We start from the raw sequence: 22,575 nt of genomic DNA on the forward strand, positions 1-22,575 counted from the left end.
GTTGATAATTGACTCATTATGGTGAAAAGGAGAGGAAGAGTTGATAATACATTACTCAGATTTCATGAACCTGAAGTCGTGCTAAAACTAGGAGAAACGAGCTCCGCAAGAAGTTGAAAGGACACTTCAAAAATGCCGGGTTTCACCGACTTTCCCATTCCATTTTTAAATCTTGCTCGCTAAAAGTACACTCTCCCATTACTTGAATACAATCTCCAAGGCATTGGCTGGGATTGTAAGTGCACTATAATCAAATACACCTGATGGAGGGAAAAGGTGGATCATGAGCTCCCACACGAACGACAGTGTGCAGTAAATGGCAGGAAAAGAGGCACAGTTGAAATCGGAAGTTTACATACACTTAGGTTGGAGTCATTAAAACTCGTTATTCAACCACTCCACAAATTTCTTGTTGACAAACTATAGTTTTGGCAAGTAGGTTAGGACATCTACTTTGTGCATCACAAAGTCACAAGTCATTTTTCCAACAATTGTTTACAGACAGATTATTTCACTTATAATTCAATGTATCACAATTCCAGTGGGTCAGAAGTTTACATACACTAAGTTTAAACAGTTTGGAAATTTCCAGAAAATTATATCATGGCTTTAGGAGCTTCTGATAGGCTAATTGACATCATTTGAGTCAATTGGAGGTGTACCTGTGGATTTATTTCAAGGCCTACCTTCAAACACAGCCTCTTTGCTTGACATCATGGAAAAATCAAAAGAAATTAGTCAAGACCTCAGAAAAAAAATTGTAAACCACACGTCTGGTTCATCCTTGGGAGCAATTTCCAAATGCCTGAAGGTACCACGTTCATCTGTACAAACAATAGTAAGCAAGTATAAACACCATGGGACCACGCAGCCGTCATACCGCTCAGGAAGGAGACGCGTTCTGTCTCCTAGAGATGAACGTACTTTGGTGCGAAAAGTGCAAATCAATCCCAGAACAACAGCAAAGGACCTTGTGAAGATGCTGGAGGAAACAGGTACAAAAGTATCTATATCCACAGTAAAATGAGTCCTATATCGACATAACCTGAAAGGCCGCTCAGCAAGGAAGAAGTCACTGCTCCAAAACCTCCATAAAAAAGCCAGACTAAGGTTTGCAACTGCACATGGGGACAAAGATCATACTTTTTGGAGAAATGTCCTCTGGTCTGATGAAACAAAAATAGAACTGTTTGGCCATAATGACCATCGTTATGTTTGGAGGAAAAAGGGGGATGCTTGCAAGCCGAAGAACAACATCCCAACCGTGAAGAACGGGGTGGCAGCATCATGTTGTGGGGGTGATTTACTGCAGGAGGGACTGGTGCACTTCACAAAATAGATGGCATCATGAGGAGGAGAATTATGTGGATATATTGAAGCAACATCTCAAGACATCAGTCAGGAAGTTAAAGCTTGGTCGCAAATCGGTCTTCAGAATGGACAATGACACCAAGCATACTTCCAAAGTTGTGGCAAAATGGCTTAAGGACAACAAAGTCAAGGTATTGGAGAGGCTATCACAAAGCCCTGACCTCAATCCTATAGAAAATTTGTGGGCAGAACTGAAAAGGCGCGTGCGATCAAGGAGGCCTCCAATCCTGACTCAGTTACAGCAGCGCTGTCAGGAGGAATGGGCCAAAATTCACCCAACTTATTGTGGGAAGCTTGTGGAAGGCTACACGACATGTTTGAACCAAGTTAAACAATTTAAAGGCAATGCTACCAAATACTTATTGAGCGTATGTAAACTTCTGACCCACTGGGAATGTGATGAAAGAAATAAAAGCTTAAATAAATAATTCTCTCTACTATTATTCTGACATTTCACATTCTTAAAATAAAGTGATGATCCTAACTGACCTAAAACAGGGAATTTTTACTAGTATTAAATGTCAGGAATTGTGAAAAACTATGTATGTATGTAAACTTCCAACTTCAACTGTAACTTGCTTTCAGGGGAGGATGAAAAAGAGATAAAATAAAAGAAGGAGGTGGGGGGGGGGGGGTGAGGTGTGTTTTCGCTAGCTATGGTTATACGAGTAATTCACACACCAGAGAACAGCAAGAGAACTGAGTGTGAGTGAGTGTGTGGCTGGTTGGATGGCAAGGGCCTAATCACAAAGCCCATTAGCACAGAAATGAGCTGCAAATTGAGCAGAAGAGCATTCTGAATGCTGGAGCAGTGTTAAACAGGAACACTGTTTTCCCATTTGACATATTTATTTTGCACACCAATATATACACTGCGTACACAAAACATTATGAACACCTGCTCTGTTCGTGACATAAACTAACTGGGTGATTCCAGGTGAAAGATATGACCCCTTATTTATTACATCCACTTCAATCAGTGTAGATGAAGGGGAGGTGACAGGTAAAATAAGGATTTTTAAGCATTGAGGCAATTGAGACATGGATTGTTGTGTATGTTTGACATTCAGAGGGTGAATGGGCAAGACAAAATATTTCAATGCCTTTGAACAGGGTTTGGTAGTAGGTGCCAGGTGTACTGGTTTGTGTCAAGAACTGCAACGTTGCTGGGTTTTTTCACATTCAACAGTTTCCCGTGTGTATCAAGAATGGTTCACCACCCACAGGACATCCAGCCAACTTGACACAACTGTGGGAAGCATTGGAGTCCCTTTGGAACGCTTTTGACACGCTTTTTCGTCCATGCCCCGACGAATTGAGGCTGTTCTGAGGGCAAAAGGGGGTGCAACTGAATATTAGGAAGGTGCTCTTAATGTTTGGTATAGTCCGTGTACAAGGTTTAACATATTTGTATGTATTCCAAGGTCTTTGTCGAAGGAGCTCGTAAGCAGATTCCCACTCAACGTGTTTAAGCATTTCACATCACATTCTATGTTGCTTTTTTAAGACTAAAGCGTTACCAAAATATACATGTTGATAAAGGGACGGCGGAAGAATCAGATATAAGGAAAGATGGATTGAGAGAGCAAGACAGAGGGGGAGAGAGAGAGCAAGTGAAAGCCAACGAAGAGAGCAGAGAGCAAATTGTGCAGATCAAGTCCACATACTAGCCACCCCACTGCCTCACCATCATCTGACATCGATCATCATCAATTCATCTAACTCCATCGGGTTGCCAGAAGCACCAGTCTCCACCATGAGCGGGCACACTGTTAATCTACCTAATTGTTTGTATACTTTTATTTAGTTTTATATAGTTTTATCTTTATCTGTAGGCCTACACTGCAATTCAACTTTTAGCTGCGAATGTGTAGCCTAAGAGATGAAATGAACCAATGAAAAAATAAACCTCTATATATTTACAGGTAACTGCCAAAATAAAGGAAACAGCAGATGCATCCACACAGGTGTGATTCCTGAGTTAATTAAGCAATCATGCTTCGGGTCATTATTTTGGCTACCATGGCTGAAGAAGAAAAAAAGATCTCTGTGACTTTGAAAGAGGGTTTTAAAGGGTGTGTGTGTGTCTGCGTGTGCGTGTGTGTCAGTTACCGGATCTCAACACAATTGAACACGTATGGGAGATTCTGGAGCGGCGCCTGAGACAGTATTTTTCCACCGCCCTCAACAAAACACCAAATGGAATTTTGTTGAAGAATTATGTGGCGCATCCCTCTATCAGAGTTCCAGACACTTGTAGAGTCTATACCAAGGCGCATTGAAGCTGTTCTGGCGGCTCGTGGTGGCCTAGCCTCGTCGAGAATCAGGCTTCCCTAAAATAGGAAGCCTGGAGAAGTTCATGGCAAGAAAATAGCTAAATAGGGGTGGCAACCAGGTGTCAATCTGTGACGCCTTGCAACACATCAAACCAATCAAATGCCTTGCTCGAGCGGAGCTCCAATGGTGCTCACTAGATTTGTGTCATAGGTGCAACAGTGTGTGAGGATGGCCGGGAAATCGCAGATTAAAACCCCATCAAAATATCTTGATTTATGTCAATTTTGTGTATAGAGCACACTTCTGGAAAAACAGAATTCGTTTTTTACCCCCATGTTTTCTTCCATTTTCTGCAAAGTTGCAAACGAAACAACTGCAAAATGTGTCCTTCTCAGTCTGAAAACAGTGACGAACAAACACATGGCACCAACGGGCATGTGGGGAGGGTTCTTGAAATGTAGCATCCAATCAAAACGTTACCGCTTGGAGCCAGCGGATCAATAAACTGATTTTGCAATACAAAATCACCTCCAAGGGTGGCGTGACAACAATTTGATTTTGTAGGTGTGGCAACGTGAGACTAGTGGTGGCCCAATGCCCTATTAAGACACGTTATGTAATGCGTTATGTAGCATGCATAATGTAGATTCATTCCCAATCCCTACTGTAAATTCCCTAAACACAATCCATAGACTCTAGGTCAATCCTCTCCACTGTAATTCCCTTCGTGGCTTTTAGCCAAGCAGTGATTTTAAAGTCTTACGGAATTCCATCGGAATACCTGCCTGCCTGCTGCTGGAAAACCGTGCCTCTATCCTCTGCACTTAATGAATGAGGACAGCAAGGGGAATGAGAATTCAGTGTCCCTGATGCTCGATGTGGGATGGGAAGACACGAGAGGGATTTTAGGGCACTGATCCTGATGGATCTCCCTACCTGGGAGACGAGGTTAGGATGTTCCTCGTCCTGATTAATATAGCTAACTAGGATTAGAAATGAAAGGAAATGAAAAGAGAGAGGAGATTAGGGGGAACTGAGAGGAGAGGAGAAGAGAGAGAAGAGGAGGCAAGGAAATAGAAATACAGGTAGTCGAAGATGGAGAAGGGAAGAGAAAAGTGGAGATGAGAGAGGAAAAGAGGGTTGTGGGTGGAATGGTGTCTATTTGTCCTTGGGTGGAGTGTTATCTTAATTCAATTTGATTATATTTGTTTCTAATCATTTCTAGTCGAACAACTGTATTTTCTGCTTGTGTGGCATTTAGGACATAAAAGCATGACACACACAGGTCAAGCAAATAATAAATGAAGAAACAGTCAGTACACATTACATGCAAAAATTGGTCTAGCTAGGACATGTAACCATCTTTGTTATCATATCACATTATGCATTTTAGAGACGAGAGAGAAGAGGGGGGTGATTGGAGTGGGGTTTTATCGTCTTCGAGGCTGCCTGCCATGAGGATGGCTAGTGTATTTTACAGAGGAAAAGTCAATACTGCAGGCAGGCCACTGACACCGCAGTCTGTTACAACTGGCCATGAGTAAGAAAAAGTAGCTCATGACGACACAAACGAGTTACCTTGAGAACACACTGTTCAAAATGGGACCTGTGGTTATAGAGCAACTATGCGAAGTAGACACTGAGTGTACAAAACATTGAGACGCACTTTCCATGACATAGACTGACTGACAAGGTGGATCCAGGTGAAAGCTACGATCCTTTATTGATGTCACTTCAATCCACCTTAATCAGTGTAGACGAAGGGGAGGTAACGGGTTTAAGAATGACAATTGAGACATGGATTGTGTATGTGTGTCATTCAGAGGGTGAATGGGCAAGACAAAATATTGAAGTGTCTTTGAACGGGGTATGGTATTTGGTGCCAGGCGCACCAGTTTGCATCAAGACCTGCAACTCTGCTGGGATTTCCACGCTCAACAGTTTCCCGTGTGTATCAAGAATGGTCCATCACCCAAAGGACATCCAGCCAACTTGACACAACTGTGGAAGCATTGGAGTCAACATGGGCCAGCATCCCTGTGGAACACTTTCGACACCTTGTAGAGTCCATACCCCGAAGAATTGAGGCTGTTCTGAGGGCAAAAGTGGGGGATGCAACTCAGTATTAGGAATTTGTACACTTTGTGTTTAAGTCACGCTCTCAAACATTCATATCACTGCACAGGAGCATTAACAAATCATGAAATGTAAACTATTTGCTGTATATAGATAAACCACGATTGTGTTTCTATCAATTTTCTTTTCCCAAGTAATCACCAAAGCATTAGGCTCTTTGGACCAGATATACTTAGAGTTTGCACCAGATGTAACGTTTTTTTTGCCAAAAAGATTCAAATATGAGCCGGTCTTCATTGACACATCATACTGTATTCCTTCTCATAACCTTTATTTGACTTTGTTCGGTCTTCAATTCTTAATTCCAATTAGAAAAAAACATGCTGACATTTTGCATCTAAAATAAAATATACACAATACAATAAAATATAAATATGTTATTCTACACAGCATGACAAACTGTCTCTCCATTTCTATTTTGCACCATTTATAGTTTTTCTTGATGCATGGACCGGAAATATCTAGTTGATGTGATTCTAGAGGTACTTGATGTGATTAATATAAATCTATATGCATGCCACCGTTGTGTAATGGGATTTCTCACCTTCTCTGCAGAGCAATTAGCCTTGAAATACTGCAGTAAACATCCTCAACACCTACATTGCTCTGCTGCAAAAAGTTTTAACTCTGATGCCGGACACGAAGAGAAGGTCGACATCTTCCCGTTAGAATAAACAGTGGGATTTGATATTGTGTGTTTGTGTTTTTATGTGTGTGTGTGTGTGTGTGTGTGTGTGTGCGTCTCTAAAATGAATAATGTGATATGATAACAAAGGTGTGTGAGCTGGATATACAGTGCCTTCAGAAAGTATTGAGACCCCTTGACTTTGCCACATTTTGTTACTTATTCTAAAAAGGATTAAAAAAATAAAGTTTTTCGAAATTGTTGTAAGTTTATTCCAAATAAAAAACAGTAATACCTTATTTACATAAGTATTCAGACCCTATGCTATGAGACTCAAAATTGAGCTCAGCTGCATCCTGTTTCCATTGATCATCCTTGAGATGTTTCAACAACTTGTTTGGAGTCCACCTGTGGTAAATTCTATTGATTGGACATGATTTGGAAAGGCACGCACCGGTCTATATAAGGTCCCACAGTTGATAGTGCATGTCAGAGCAAAAACCAAGCCATGAGGTCGAAGGAACTGTTCGTAGAGCTCCAAGACAGGATTGTGTCGAGGCACAGACCTGGGGAAGGGTACCAAAACATTTCTGCAACATTGAAGGTCCCCAAGAACACAGTGGCCCCCATCATTCTTAAATGGAAGAAGTTTGGAACCACTTTCCTAGAGCTGGCCGCCCGGCCAAACTGAGCAATCGGGGGAGATGGGCCTTGGTCAGGGAGGTGACCAAGAACCCAATGGTCACTCTGAAAGAGCTATAGAGTTCCTCTGTGGAGAAAGGGAGAACCTTCCAGAAGGACAACTATCTCAACAGTACTCCACCAATCAGGCCTTTATGGTAGAGTGGGCAGATGGAAGAAACTCCTCTGCAAAAGGAACATGACAGCCCGCTTGCAGTTTGCCAAAAGGCACCGTAAGACTCTCAGACCATGAGAAACAAGATTCTCTGGTCTGATGAAACCAAGATTGAACTTTTTTGCCTGAATGCCAAGTATCACGTCTAGAGGAAACCTGGCACCATCCCTACGGTGAAGCATGGTGGTGGCAGTATCATGCTGTGGGGATGTTTTTCAACAGCAGGGACTGGAAGAGTAGTCAGGACCGAGGCAAAGATGAACGGAGCAAAGTACAGAGAGATCCTTGATGAAAATCTGCTCCAGAGCGCTCAGGACCTCAGACTGGGGCGAAGGTTCACCTTCCAACAGAACAATGACCCTAATCACACAACTAAGACAATGCAGGAATGGCTTTGGGACAAGTCAATGAATGTCCTTGATTGGCCCAGCCAGAGCCCGAACTTGAACCCGATCTAACATCTCTGGAAAGACCTGAAAATAGCTGTGCAGCAACGATCCCTATCCAACCTGACAGACCTTGAGAGGATCTGCAGAGGAATGGGAGAAACTCCCCAAATACAGGTTTGCAAAGCATGTAGCATCATATCTAAGAAGACTGAAGACTGTAATCGCTGCCAAAGTTGCTTCAACAAAGTACTGAGTAAAGGGTCTGAATACTTATGTAAATGTGATTTTTCAGTTTACTTTTTTAATACATTTGCAAAAAATGCTTTGTAATTATGGGGTATTGTGTGTAGATTGATAAGGTAAAAAAATAATTTAATACATTTTAGAATAAGGCTGTAACGTAACAAAAAAGTGGAAAAAGTCAAGGGATCTGAATACTTTCCGAATGCTCTGAATACTCACTTGCATGTAATGTATATTGACTGTTTCTTGAATTATTATTTGCATGACCTGTGTGTGTCATTCCTCCATGCCTTAAATATTACAAAAGCTGAAAATACAGTTGAATGAAACAGAATAAAATGGAATAGAATAGACTGTTACTCACTGATGTGTACAGATGGCCCTCCCCGTTCATGGAGATGTATAACCCTGTCTTCACAGACTGAATCGCAACAACTCGGAGACCCACAGGAATCAAGTTGAACAAAGCTGGAAGACAGAAAGATGGAAAGAGCGGCAGAGGGGGACAGAGTCAGAGACAGGCGGAGATAGAGACAGACAGACAGACAGACAGACAGACAGACAGACAGACAGACAGACAGACAGACAGACAGACAGACAGACAGACAGACAGACAGACAGATCAATTCCCCATTCAAACCACTGGAGAAAACCCTTCACAACATTTCCCGCCAAGATAGACCTGCCAAAGGGGGCGGTGTTGCAATCTACTGCAGAGATAGCCTGCAGAGTTCTGTCTTACTATCCAGGTCTGTACCCAAACAATTCGAGCTTCTAGTTTTAAAAATCCACCTTTCCAGAAACAAGTAACCTCCAGACGAGCTTCAATGCCATACAACTCTCCTTCCGTGGCCTCCAACTACTCTTAAATGCAAGTAAAACTAAATGCATGCTCTTCAACCGGTCGCTGTTCGTACCTACCCGCCCGTCCAGCATCACTACTCTGGACGGTTCTGACTTAGAATATGTGGACAACTACAAATACCTAGGTGTCTGGTTAGACTGTAAACTCTCCTTCCAGACTCGCATTAAGCATCTCCAATCCAAAATTAAATCTAGAATCGGCTTCCTATTTCGCAACAAAGCATCCTTCACTCATGCTGCCAAACATACCCTCGTAAAACTGACTATCCTACCGATCCTCGACTTCGGCGATGTCATTTACTGTCACAACTTCCACCGAAGTCGGCTCCTCTCCTTGTTCAGGCGGCGTTCGGCGTCACCAGTCTTCTAGCCATCGTCGATTCACTTTTAATTTTCCATTTGTTTTGTCTTGTTTTCCTACACACCTGGTTTTCATTTCCCTCATGAATTGTTGTGTATTTAACCCTCTGTTCCCCCCATGTCTTTGTGTGGAATTGGTTGTTGTAAGTGCTTGTGCACATGTTTACTGGTGGGCGTTGGGTTTTGTACCCATGTTGGTTATTTCTTTATGCCGTTGGTTTTGCAATTAAACTGCTCCGGCTATTACCTTGTTCTGCTCTCCTGCGTCTGACTTCCCTGCCACCAGTTACGCACCCCTTACATTTACAAAATAGCTTCCAACACTCTACCCAACAAATTGGATGTAGTCTATCACAGTGCCATCCATTTTGTCACCATAGCCCCATATACTACCCACCACTGCGACCTGTACGCTCTCGTTGGCTGGCCCTCGCTTCATACTCGTCGCCAAACCCACTGGCTCCAGGTCATCTACAAGTCTCTGCTAGGTAAAGTCCCGCATTATCTTAGCTGACTGGTCACCATAGCAGCACCCACCCGTAGCACGCACTTCAGCAGGTATATCTCACTAGTCACCCCCAAAGTCATCTTCTGCACATCAATCACTCCAGTGTCTAATTGGTATATTGTAATTACTTTGCCACCATGGCCTATTTATTGCCTTACCTCCCTTATCTTACCTCATTTGCACACACTGTATATAGATTTTCTTCAACTGTATTATTGACTGTATGTTTTGTTTATTCCATGTGTAACTCTGTGTTGTTGTATGTGTCGAACTGTTTTGCTTTATTCTTGGCCAGGTCGCAGTTGTAAATGAGAACTTGTTCTCAACTTGCCTACCTGGTTAAATAAAGGTGAAATAAAGAAAACATTTTTTTTTTTAAATAAATAATAGTCTTTTCAATACAGAATTAAATTAAACACAGGCTACCCCTTGCTGATCAGGAGACTCTTGGATATGTTGTGGTGGACTGTCGTTACAATTGCTTTACAGAAACCTGGTAAAATTACGTTTGTAATGTGGCTAGCCACTGGATGGCTCTGAATGCACTGTCAGCATGCAGTCAATGCTATCAACTACTTTTGGAGCTAACTAGTGGTCTCAAATCGTATCCTGATGTCGACAGCAGATGAACGTTATATTCATAATTTAGCTAACTTAGCTAATTAACATACATTTAGCTAATTAACATAACTTAGCTAATTAACATACAAAACATGTTAGCTATATTACCCTGCTAGCTAGTTAGCGTTAGCAAAATGTTCAATGGAGGTCAATTAAAGCTAGTAGTGCTGAGTGATTAGGGCTTTTTTGAGATCGGTTCGGTTTCCGTTCGATAAAAAAAGATATTTTTACACTAAATGCATTATGAAATAATTGCATTTAAATAAATGACAGGTTCCCTCAGCCATCACCTGCCCTTTTCCTGACACTGACAGTGGGTTGAATGCTGTAACAACACAGAATAAAACAATTCCCAAGAGCACCATGATGGTGGTGAATTCCCATTACTGCTTACCATTTATTAACCATCATTTAAGCACATAAATTACTTCACATTAATAATATATTTCAGCTGTGTATATAACTTATATTTTTTATGACTTCATTATTTTCATTCCTTAAGTCATCATCTCATCTCTGCTCAGGTAGTAGCAACCAGCCATCCAGACAACCATCTCACGTTATCGCTGTGCTCCCCATTGAATGAGTCATCCTAATTAACTAGGCTAGTAGTAGCTAGCTGGCTGCCAAAATCATTTGACTAGTTCTTCAAAGTAGACTGCTTATTACCGACTACTTCAACTATCAATCAGGTCGAGCTACCTCACTGTCTCTTTCCCTCTCGTTGTTGTGTTGTGTCATTCCTCTCTCATGCGGCGGTCTCATATGGTCTGTGTGTGTATCCGCCTCTGTCCATGGCCGGAAAGAACAGGCGCAATGGATTCTATCTAGAGAAAAGAAGTGTTGAGCTCAAAAAAAAAAAAATACATGGAATTCAAGTAACTGAAACTCCCCCCAAAATAAAGACATTTCGGTTAATCGCTCAGCACTAAGAGTTAGCTAACCAGCTAGCAAACAATGTAACAAAAGTATAATTTTGTTACATTGATGGACCTGGGAAGTAGCACTGGAAAACCGGAGCCACCACAGGAGCGTGGCTGATTTAATAGGTCCTTTTTGGCCGCAGAACACACTTTGGCCCTGTTAGGTAATGGCCATTGTTTTGTTTGTACTGATTGAGAAATAACAGGGCTAGTCTTGGCGGCGACACTAAGCGTTCGCATGCCAAATGGCACCCTATTCCCAACATAGTACACTAGTTTTGTGTAGAGCCCTATAGGTTGTACCGATGTATAGGGGATAGGGTGCCATTTGGGATACAGCCAGTGTGTGTATGGCTGATTTAGATGCACAGTATTAAGCTCTCCTGACCATTTGAGGTAATTGGTATTGGCGTGGATGTACATTAGGTAGAGCAGAGTGAGGGATGTGAGACGTACAGTGCCTTCGGAAAGTATTCAGACCCCAAGACTTTTTCCACATTTTGTTATGTTACAGGCTTATTCTGAAATGTATTCAATAGTTTTTTCCCCCTCATCAATCTGCACACAATACCCCTTAATGACAAAGCAAAAACAGGTTTTTAGAAATTAAAAAAAACTGAAATATCACATTTACATAAGTATTCAGACCCGTTACTCAGTACTAGGAAGAGTCTTGGTGGTTCCAAACTTCTTCCATTTAAGAATGATGGAGGCCACTGTGTTCTTGGCAACCTTCAATGCTGCAGAAATGTTTTGGTACCCTTCACTAGATCTGTGCCTCGACACAATCCTGTCTCTGAGCTCTAATGACAATTCCTGCGACTCATGGTTTGGTTTTTGCTCTGACATGCACTGTCAACTGTGGGACCTTATATAGACTGGTATGCGCCTTTCCAAATCATGTCCAATCAATTGAATTTACCACAGGTGGACTCCAATCAAGTTGTAGAAACATCTCAAGGATGATCAATGGAAACAGGATGCACCTGAGCTCAATTACGAGTCTCATAGCAAAGGGTCTGAATACTTAGGTAAATAAGGTATTTCTGTAGTTTTTTATACATTTGCAAACACTTCTAAAAACCTGTTTTCACTTCGTCATTATGGGTTATTGTGTGTAGAATGCTGAGGATTTAAAAAAAATATAATCCATTTCGAGTAAAGCTGTAACCTAACAAAATGTGGAAAAAGTCAAGGGGTCTGAATACTTTCCGAAGGCACTGTATGTATGGACACTGGGTTTTTAGAGGCATTGAGCCAATATGGGATAGGGATTTTGGCTGATACTGTGTTGTGCAAATGTTGTTACTGTGTTAACAACGTGTCACTACATCGCTAAAAGTTCTATGAGGTCCGACAACGTTCTACTCGATGCATTATCAATTGGTGCTGATGAAGTGAATTTGGGTGACTTGGAAAATCAATTACATTTCTAAAGGAGGCAAATAATTAGTAGGAAAACCTTTTGTCGTCATTGTGATGTCGCCTGATTGACTAGATGTAGTAGCGTAGCTGGCTACGTTGTGAAGGGAGAGCAATGGATCTTTAGCTAACTAACATTAGCATTGCTAGGTACTTTTTGACAAACTTTGCTTGCCAATGACAACATTGCCATCTATCTAAAGTAAATCGGACGACATGGTAATAATGACAAAGTCGTTTCCCACAAATGATTTGCCTACGTTAGCAACGTCATCGTATTTCTAAGACAATGTGGTGTAATGTAGACAACATCGTCCTTAACACCTGTTTAGAACAGTTGTTCCTCGGTCGTCAGTGAACGTTCATAACAATGGCATGACCGTGAAACCCATGAATAGTTTATATTGTTTCTTAATGACATAAAATATGGATGGATTCTTTGGTTCAACTGACTATTGATCTTACAATCATTATTTTAGTAACATAACATATTCACGCATTTAATTACATTTCATACCATATTATTTATGACGTGTATCGTGTGTGTAATGTGTAGGTGCCCCTTGTGTATCCATAAACAAGGTTCTATTGGTCTATGGAAGTGACACGTGTCATCTCTGCTCCTAGTGACAGACACGGAGACAAAGCAGTGTCAAGCTAGAGTTATCGCCACACACTGAAATCAAATTAACCAGCTAGCCTGGAGCACTAAGGAAGCTGTGCCAGCAAAGAGCTAAGAATACTCTCTTCTCTCTAGCTAGCCCACTGTTTTTGGACCACTTTCCATCTCAGAGAGAAGAACCCATCTGCTTTCTGTGATTGTCATTTGAGATAAGTGCCGGTACAAAAAAACAATATAATACAGGTGAGGTTGGGAGACAATTTACCATTACTTATCTTAAATCATACATCATACGGAAAATAAGATCTCCATTGGCTGATTATGAGACACCACAGTGGCTATGACCCAATATCTAGACTTGCATACTACTTAGAATGGAGTATTGGCCATGCATACTATACAGTTTCACACGAATGTATGCAAAGTGACAACTTGTTGACCCTGTAGCACAATGGTTCACAAACTTTTTCGGTTGCTGTACCACCAACCGAATTTAGCTCTGCCCGGAGTACTCCTGAAGTACCCCCTCGTGTATTTTACCAGTAGGCCTATGGTCTCATGAGTCTTCTCAAGTACCCCCTGTGGATAGGCAAAGTACCCCCAGTACCCCTGGTTGGGATCCACTGCTGTAGCAGGATAGATGAAGAGACTGTATACTCACAGGAGTTACTGCTGTCATCCTTGGTCCCATCGAGAGAACCATCTGGGTTCATTTGCAAGTAGTATCCCTGCCTGCAATATAACCTGGTCACTATACCCTTGAGCTGGGGATCTGAAACACAGAGAGAGAGAGGGAAACAGGGAGAAAAGAGAGAGAGAGGTTAGCAACAGTATACAAATAGTTAGACCAGCTCAAGATAATTTATATTTTCAACCGAAGGAGAGAGAGAAGAGGACTCTACCACACAAATGCTGCACCAAAGAATCACTTCATATATACATAGACATAGAGCAAATATTCAAATCTCTATATGAACTGTAATATACTGTAAATGTAGAGAAGAGAGGTAAAGGATCGCAGAGTAAAGAGCAACCAATCCATTCTTATGTGGAAATTGTTTGAATATATTGTTTCATAATCCATTGTGTCTGGTTTGAAAACCATTCCATAAAACAAAGTACCTAACTCTTCATGATTGTTTTATGACCATTGTGAATTTTCAGAGGCAAATCATGTAGCTAAAATGTACTGCATATAAGCCATGCTTTACTCAGAAATTGGCCCAATCAAATGTGATTAAATTAATATGAAAATCGGTCTGATAGCAAACTCAACAGCACCCTCTTCAGTTCTCTTCTCTGTGAGGGGAAATAATGGTTAATAATGTTGCACTGGAAATTCATCACATGGTTGTCATGTGAATTGGGGGATAAGATGGCCTATATTGTCTTAATAGAGCTGGGGAAATACTCTGGTTTAAAGTCTATTTTATCATTCATAATTACAGATAAGAGTTCAAGCGAATATTCAAGTCATTTTCAAAACAGAATCATTGAACTGAAACAATTGTCTTAGCTCCTGTAGTTAAACGCGGATGTTTGAGTGAGATGTCGGTATTGGAACAGGTAGTAAGCTTTTAAGAGCTGCTTCCACCCACCACATTGGGAGGTATTGCAGTGAACTCTTTATACATGCACATTTTCCACAGAAGAACAGTTGCATCCACTAAGAAAAAAACATAATGCATTCATCTATATACAACACCTTAGCATGTGTGTGTGTGTGTGTGCCGCCTGTGTGTGTGTGTGTGTGTGTGTGTGTGTGTGTGTGTGTGTGTGTGTGTGGTCTACCCAAGGGCCTAATGCCTTCCACATTAGCCTTATCGTAGAGACAGCTATCAGGCCAGATTTGATTCTCACTAAGCCCTGAGGAGATGAATAATCACATGAGCCCTGTGTGTGTGCGTTTATGTGAGTGTGAGTAAAAAAGGTAGAATTGCCAATGCGTATTAGGTGCTTTTATCCAAAGTGACAACTTTGAGTCCACACATTTTTGTATGTGACCCCAGTGGGAATCAAACCCACAACTCTGGTGTTGCTAGTGCCACACACAACCACTACAATACTGTAAAATACAATACATGATTACAATACAGATGGAAGGTGTATGATTGCCATCCCAATGAGAGTACCATGACATAATTTCAGTCCTGTGTCAGGCTTTGATTCTCCATGCCAAAAGGTTTTTTACCCAGGTGCATGAACAATGACATCTACTGCAAGGTCGATGAGAACCTATGCTCAAGACAGGCTTGATGCAAACCATTGCCTACTAAACATTTGTTTCATTTGATTACTGTTCACCTATGTTGTAATTATATCTGAAAAATACATTTAGTTTTTGCAGCAAAAAATCCGTGTGAGAGATCACACTGCTGTTTTCAACTCTCCCTCTCTCTCTCTTCCTTTCTCTCTCTCTCTCTCTCGCTCTCTTTCTCTACCGCACCTGCTGTCTCGACCTCTGAATGCTCGGCTATGAAAAGCCAACTGACATTTACTCCTTCGGTGCTGACCTGTTGCACCCTCTACAACCACTGTGATTATTATCTGACCCTGCTGGTCATCCTGCAGGATGGCGTAACAGTCGGACGTGTGTTTGTCTTGTCCCGTCTTGTCCCATGTAAATAGTCGTTTTCATCGGTTTTTTTCATATATATTTTAATCTTACTTTACTTTAAATATACTTTACTGCAACCCACCTCACCCAATGTGGTACAGATCTGCTATTTTTATACATTATAACAGGAACCTCCATCAGATGCTATCCAGCTAACTAGCTACTAGGTAGTAGTCACTGTTAGCCACGGCTAGCGGTCTTCACCTTTAGCTCGGACACCAGCCAGCTTTAGCTCGGTCAATACCTGCCAGTCTGCACAGCGCGATATCAACCCAGAGTATATCGGACTGCTTTTCTCCACCACATCACCGGATTCCTGCCGCAAGCTCTGGACCATTACACTGGATCTAGCTAGCTGCAACCGAGGGGCTACCGCTGGCTAACGACTCTGTCCCGAAGCAAGCACCAGTTAGCCTTGAGCTAGCATTGAGCTAGGCCCATCTCCCGGCTAGCCGAAGAGGTATACCCGCTAATCCGTGGAATATAATACCTCTTTTGCCAATTGGCCTGAACCCTTTATTGCCGACACGGAGCCAAGCCAATCCATCACGACTGCTCTGCCGACGTAATCGTCCGATGTGGTTTCAAAAGGCTTTTCCGTTGCGATGTCGCCGAAGACCCATCTGCTAGCCCCGGCCCGGTAGCTTTCTGAACGCCGTGCCTCCCATTCGGCTCGCATAGTAGCGACTACCGAACGGCTGCCGGACACACCTATTGCTGCTCATTGGACCCTATGATCACTCGGCTACACATGCCTCTCTCTAAAGTCAATATGCCTTGTCTTCTGCTGTTTCGGTTAGTTATTGTTTTATTTCACTGTAGAGCCACTAGTCCAGCTCAACATGCCTTAGATAGCTCTTTTGTCACACACCACACACATTGGGAGACCTCACCTGGCTTATCTGGTGTCTCCAGAGATGCAAGCTCTCTCATCGTCACTCAATGCCTAGGTTTACCCCCACTGTACTCACATCCTACCATACCTTTGTCTGTACATTATGCCCTGAATCTATTCTACCACGCCCAGAAATCTGCCCCTTTTAATCTCTGTTCCCAACGCACTAGACCACCTGTTTTTATAGCCTTTAGCCGTACCCTTATCCTACTCCTCCTCTATTCCTCTGGTGATGTAGAGGTTAACCCAGGCCCTGTAGCCCCCAGCATCACACCTATTCACCAGACACTCTCATTTGTTGACTTCTGTAACCGTAAAAGCCTTGGTTTCATGCATGTTAACATCAGAAGCCTCGTCCCTAAATGTGTTTTATTCACTGCTATAGCACACTCCACCAACCCTGACGTCCTAGCCGTGTCTGAATTCTGGCTTAAGAAGGCCACCAAACATTCTGACATTTCCATCCCCAACTACAACATTTTCTATCACGATAGAACTGCCAAAGGGGGCGGAGTTGCAATCTACTGCAGAGATAGCCTGCAGAGTTCTGTCATACTATCCAGGTCTGTGCCCAAACAGTTCGAGCTTCTACTTCTAAAAATCCACCTTTCCAGAAATAAGTATCTCATTGTTGCCGCTTGTTATAGACCCCCCTCAGCCCCCAGCTGTGCCCTGGACACCATATGTGAATTGATTGCCCCCCATCCATCTTCAGAGTCCGTACTGTTAGGTGACCTAAATTGGGATATGATTAGCACCCCGGCCGTCCTACAATCTACGCTAGATGCCTTCAATCTCACACAAATTATCAAGGAACCTACCAGGTACAACCCTAAATCCGTAACCATGGACACCCTCATAGATATTATCCTGACCAACTCGCCCTCTAAATATACCTCTGCTGTCTTCAACCAGGATCTCAGCGATCACTGCCTCATTGCCTGCGTCCGTAATGGGCCCGTGGTCAAACGACCACCCCTCATCACTGTCAAACGCTCCCTAAAACACTTCAGCGAGCAGGCCTTTCTAATCGACCTGGCCCGGGTCTCCTGGAAGGATATTGACCTCATCCTGTCAGCAGAGGATGCCTGGTTGTTCTTTAAAAGTGCTTTTCTCACCATCTTCAATAAGCATGTCCCATTCAAAACATTTAGAACTAATAACAGATACAGCCCTTGGTTCCATCCAGACTTGACTGCCCTTGACCATCACAAAAACATCCTGTGGCGTAATGCATTAGCATTGAATAGCCTCCGCGTTATGCAACTTTTCAGGGAAGTCAGGAACCAATATACGCAGCACGCGCTCCAGCAGGTATATTTCACTGGTCATCCCCAAAGCCAACCTTTGGCCGCCTTTCCTTCCAGTTCTCTGCTGCCAATGACTGGAACGAATTGCAAAAATCACTGAAGCTGGAGACTTATATCTCCCTCACTAACTTTAAGCATCGGCTGTCAGAGCAGCTTCCCGATCACTGTACCTGTGCACAGTCCATCTGAAAATAGCACACCCAACTACCTCATCCCCATATTGTTTTAGTTTTTTTTGCTCTTTTGCACCCCAGTATCACTGCTTGCACATCATCATCTGCACATCTATCACTCCAGTGTTAATGCTAGATTGTAATTATTTCGTCACTATGGCCTATTTATTGCCTTACCTCCCTAACCTTACTACATTTGCACACACTGTACATAGATTTTTCTATTGTGTTATTGACTGTACGTTTGTTTATCCCATGTGTAACCCTGTGTTGTTGTTTTTGTCGCACTGATTTGCTTTATCTTGGCCAGGTCGCAGTTGTTCTTAACTGGCCTACCTGGTTAAATAAAGTTGAAAAAAATAAATAATGTAATCCATGAACGTTTGAACATCTTGATAAACAATCTGGCCTTAATGGCCGTGTACTCTTAACATCTCCACCCGGCACAGCCAGAAGAGGACTGGCCACCCCTCAGAGCCTGGTTCCTCTCTAGGTTTCTTCCTTGGTTCCTGCCTTTACAGGGAGTTTTTCCTCGCCAATGTGCTTCTACATCGGCATTGCTTGCACTTTGTTGTTTTTTGGGCTGCGTCTCTGTACAAGCACTTTGTAGCATCTGCTGATGTAAAAAGGGCTTTGATTGATTGATTGATTGACTGATTGATCGCACATGGGATAAGAATTACGGAAATTTGATGTTACATTTTGATGGGTAGTGCAAGTGTATTGCCTAATGTGAAAACAGTGTAATGTAATGTACAGTACTGTAGCATGTTACATTCAAAGGGAAATGCTATTGGATTAACTGGTGGGTAAAAACAACTAGATTGAGAAGATATCATGTTGTGGTTTGGTGATTAAAATAATGTTCTCAAGATATTTCACCGTTTTTGGATCAATGGTTGTGTGGTGAAAGATGTGTCCAAACAAAATGAATGCACAATAAAAAGGTTTTGAGTATAAGACTTGGGCGTTCCAAGTTTTACCAGTTTGGAGTTTTGAAAATTCACCACTTACTTGTGAAAAGAGCACCAAAGCAATTGGAGAAAAACTACTGACATCGCCCTCTCTCTCTGACTGAAGAGTATGGGACGCTAACGCTGAGGCAGCGTAGAGACCACATTAGGATTTTCAGATGTCATGAATTGATATCTACATTTATGGAGACTTCATAGGCCAGCACACGTAAAGGACATTGTGATGCTTGCTTAGTAAGTACCACTTCCTCCAAATTTGGCCCATATCCTGGCGTGAACTTTGGACCTCTGCTTTGCTAGCACAGGTGACCGCCCTCATGAAGCGTCTTAACAGTCAGCGCCACGCAAATAGGTAGCTATTTGCTGGGGACACTTCAGGCTGATGTGGGGACACTTCAGGCTGACGAGTAAGTTTCACACATCCCCATGTGCTACACGCACGCACACACACACACACACACACACACACACACACACACACACACACGGATTTTTAATGAGAACACAATCCCCTTGAGTGAGAACAAGCAGGCAGAGATACTAAGATGGCCTCCTCCAATCAATTAAAGACTTTGATCAGCAGCGTTTAAAACAATCTCAGAGAGTGAGATTGATTCCTCAGACAGTTCAGCAGAGGCCGATTTGTAATAATTAAAATGGAGACAGAGCTGAGAGCTCGCTGCGCTAGCACACAGTGTGCAGAGGCGTGTGTGTGTGCACAAGTGTGTGAGCATGTGTGTGTGTGTGTGCGTCCTGGGGCGGCAGGTAGACTAGTGGTTAAGAGCATTGGGCCAGAACCCGAATGGTCGCCTTGAGCAAGGCACTTAACTGTAAGTCACTCTGGATATGAGTGTCTGCTAAATGTGACCCGTTTCAGGAAACTAGGCATATGTCGCGGGTCACTACTTCACAGGAGAGCCCTTTGAACGTAATCTTTTTTTGGGCAGAAATGCCTTCTGGAATATGTGAACTTTCCTGTGCCTTAATAACAAACTTGAATGCCATCTGTAAATATGAATAAAATTGTTAAGTTACGAGCCTAGTTGGTTTAGCCACAGAAAAAGGTGGCAACCTTCCCACTAGCCTTGATTGGCTGAGATAATGAGTGGGCTGGACATGCAGAGAGATGAGTTCGGATTGGTCTGCCATATAGCACGCTTCTGTCTATTTGAGCTGGTTAATATGTGTAGGTAATCATGTCTAACGTGGCTTTTGGAAAAATACATTGCTTAGTAGAACTGCTCTTCACTTTCTGGAGGACCGAGTTTTGAAATCAGTGGAATTAGAGTATGATAGATAAGGAGATGGTGAAAACACCTGTCTCCGGATTACATCTTCAAACTAAGGGCAACCATGGCATCTGTGACAGGGACAAGCGTCCAACAATGATGTATATGGATAAGATAGTCTAGCTAGGTGCATTTTCAGATATTACACGTTTCTAATTCACTTTCATTTCAAGCTAAAGTGCACTGTTAGCTAGCTAGCTAACATTAGCTGGCTGGCTCGCTAGCTAACGTTACGTGTATGATCGTATTATTCGTATCTCAGAGCCATTTGCTTAGCTAGTTATAGCCTAATTTTAGCTAGCTAACATTGAACCTGGTTGTTAGCTACCTGCAGATTCATGCAGGGTAGTAATGTCATGAGTTGGGATTATGGTTCATTGTTTAGACTTGTTAAGTCTTGGTTAAAAGTAACCATTTTGGGTGCATTCGTAAATTCAGTCTGGCCATCTACTCCAATTTCAGTGCACTCTCGTCTGAGTGTGCCAGAGCACAGAATAACTGATGAATTTACGAACGCTCAACACCCGTTGAATAAGGCCGGTGTCAGTAAACGCCGGCAAAAAAGCATAATTAAATTGTTGCCAGCAGCACAGTTACAGTCACCAAAGCTCTGGATAACATGAAAACTGCCTAACCAGCTCTGATAGGGTGAGTAAAATGGTCAGAGTAGGGTGTTCTCTCATTTGTGTCTGGAAATTGCTAGCAAGCTAGCCAATGTTAGCCAGTTAGCCAGTTAGCTTGGGTGCTTGACTGCCGTTGTGAGGTCAGAATGCTCGGATCAACCCTACTCATCGGCCAGGGCGTTTAATGTGCGCTGAATTTACGAAAGGACAATCTGACAGCACAGTTGCAGTCACCAATGCTCTGGATAACATAAAAACAGCCTAACCAGCTATGCTAGGGCGAGTAATGTTCAGTGAGCTGTTCTCTCATTTGTGTCTGGATGTAGCTAGCCAGTTAGCTTGGGTGCTTGACCGCTGTTGTTAGTACAGAACGCGCGGATCAACCCTTAAAGATATGGGTGGGGCTAAAGCTTAAGAGGTTGTGAACGATGATGAATGGGTGTAGGCAAAACATTCAAAGCCAATTTTCTCAAAAGTGAGGTTTAAAAGTTGATCAACTTTCAAAGCAGAATTACACAAATGCAGTGTATGATATACCATTTTGTAGCTCTGTGTCTCTGCATTTATCCATTGTAAAAAACACAATTTCTAATTTTGCTACATAAGACTGAACCAAGGCGGTCGGTCACACATGACTAAAATGTTAAATTTTTACATTTAATGTCCTTGATTTTGTCTGCGTTTGCATTTGTGTAAGGAGCAAGGATATACAGTGCCTTCAGAAAGTATTAAGACCCCTTGACTTTTTCTACATTTTGTTACGTTACAGCTTCATTCTAAAATTGATTAAATAAATGTTTTCCTAATGAATCTACACACAATACCCCATAATGAAGAAGTGAAAACAGGTTTTTAGAAATATTTGCAATTCTATAAAATGTATAAAAATCAACAGAAATACCTTATTTACCTAAGTATTCAGACCCTTTGCTATGAGACTCGAAATTGAGCTCGGGTGCATCCTGTTTCCATTGATCATCTTTGTGATGTTTCTACAACTTGATTGGAGTTCACCTGTGGTAAATTCAATTGATTGGACATGATTTGGAAAGACACACACATGTCTATATAAGGTCCCACAGTTGACAGTGCACAGTATATCAGAGCAAAAACCAAGCTATGAGGATGAAGGAATTGTCCGTAGAGCTCTGAGACAGGATTGTGTCGAGGCACAGATCTGGGGAAGGGTACACAAAATGTCTGCAGCATTGAAGGTCCCCAAGAACACAGTGGCTCCCATCATTCTTAAATGGAAGAAGTTTGGAACCACCAAGACTCTTCCTAAACCTGGCCGCCCGGCCAAACCGAGCAATCGGGGGAGAAGGGCCTTGGTCAGGGAGGTGACCAAGAACCCGATGGTCACTCTGACAGAGCTCTAGAGTTCCTCTGTGGAGATGGGAGAACCTTCCAGAAGGACAACCATCTCTGCAGCACTCCACCAATCAGGCCTTTATGGTGGAGTGCCAGACAGAAGCAA

The 22,575-nt window shown here is 42.4% G+C and overlaps 1 protein-coding gene across 1 annotated transcript in view; it reads right to left on the reverse strand.

The window, feature by feature from the left end:
* fgf14 (fibroblast growth factor 14) overlaps positions 1-22,575 on the reverse strand; it is an 86,936-nt gene that overhangs the window by 50,441 nt on the left and 13,920 nt on the right. Inside the window, exons 2-3 of the mRNA XM_039014352.1 lie at positions 13,879-13,989; positions 8,262-8,365 (exon numbers count right to left, since the gene is read on the reverse strand). Of these exons, the coding sequence (XP_038870280.1) occupies positions 8,262-8,365; positions 13,879-13,989 (215 nt within the window). The remainder of the gene's footprint in view (positions 1-8,261; positions 8,366-13,878; positions 13,990-22,575) is intronic.

This window comes from Salvelinus namaycush, chromosome 19, assembly GCF_016432855.1.
Source record: "Salvelinus namaycush isolate Seneca chromosome 19, SaNama_1.0, whole genome shotgun sequence".
Taxonomy (NCBI): domain Eukaryota; kingdom Metazoa; phylum Chordata; class Actinopteri; order Salmoniformes; family Salmonidae; genus Salvelinus; species Salvelinus namaycush.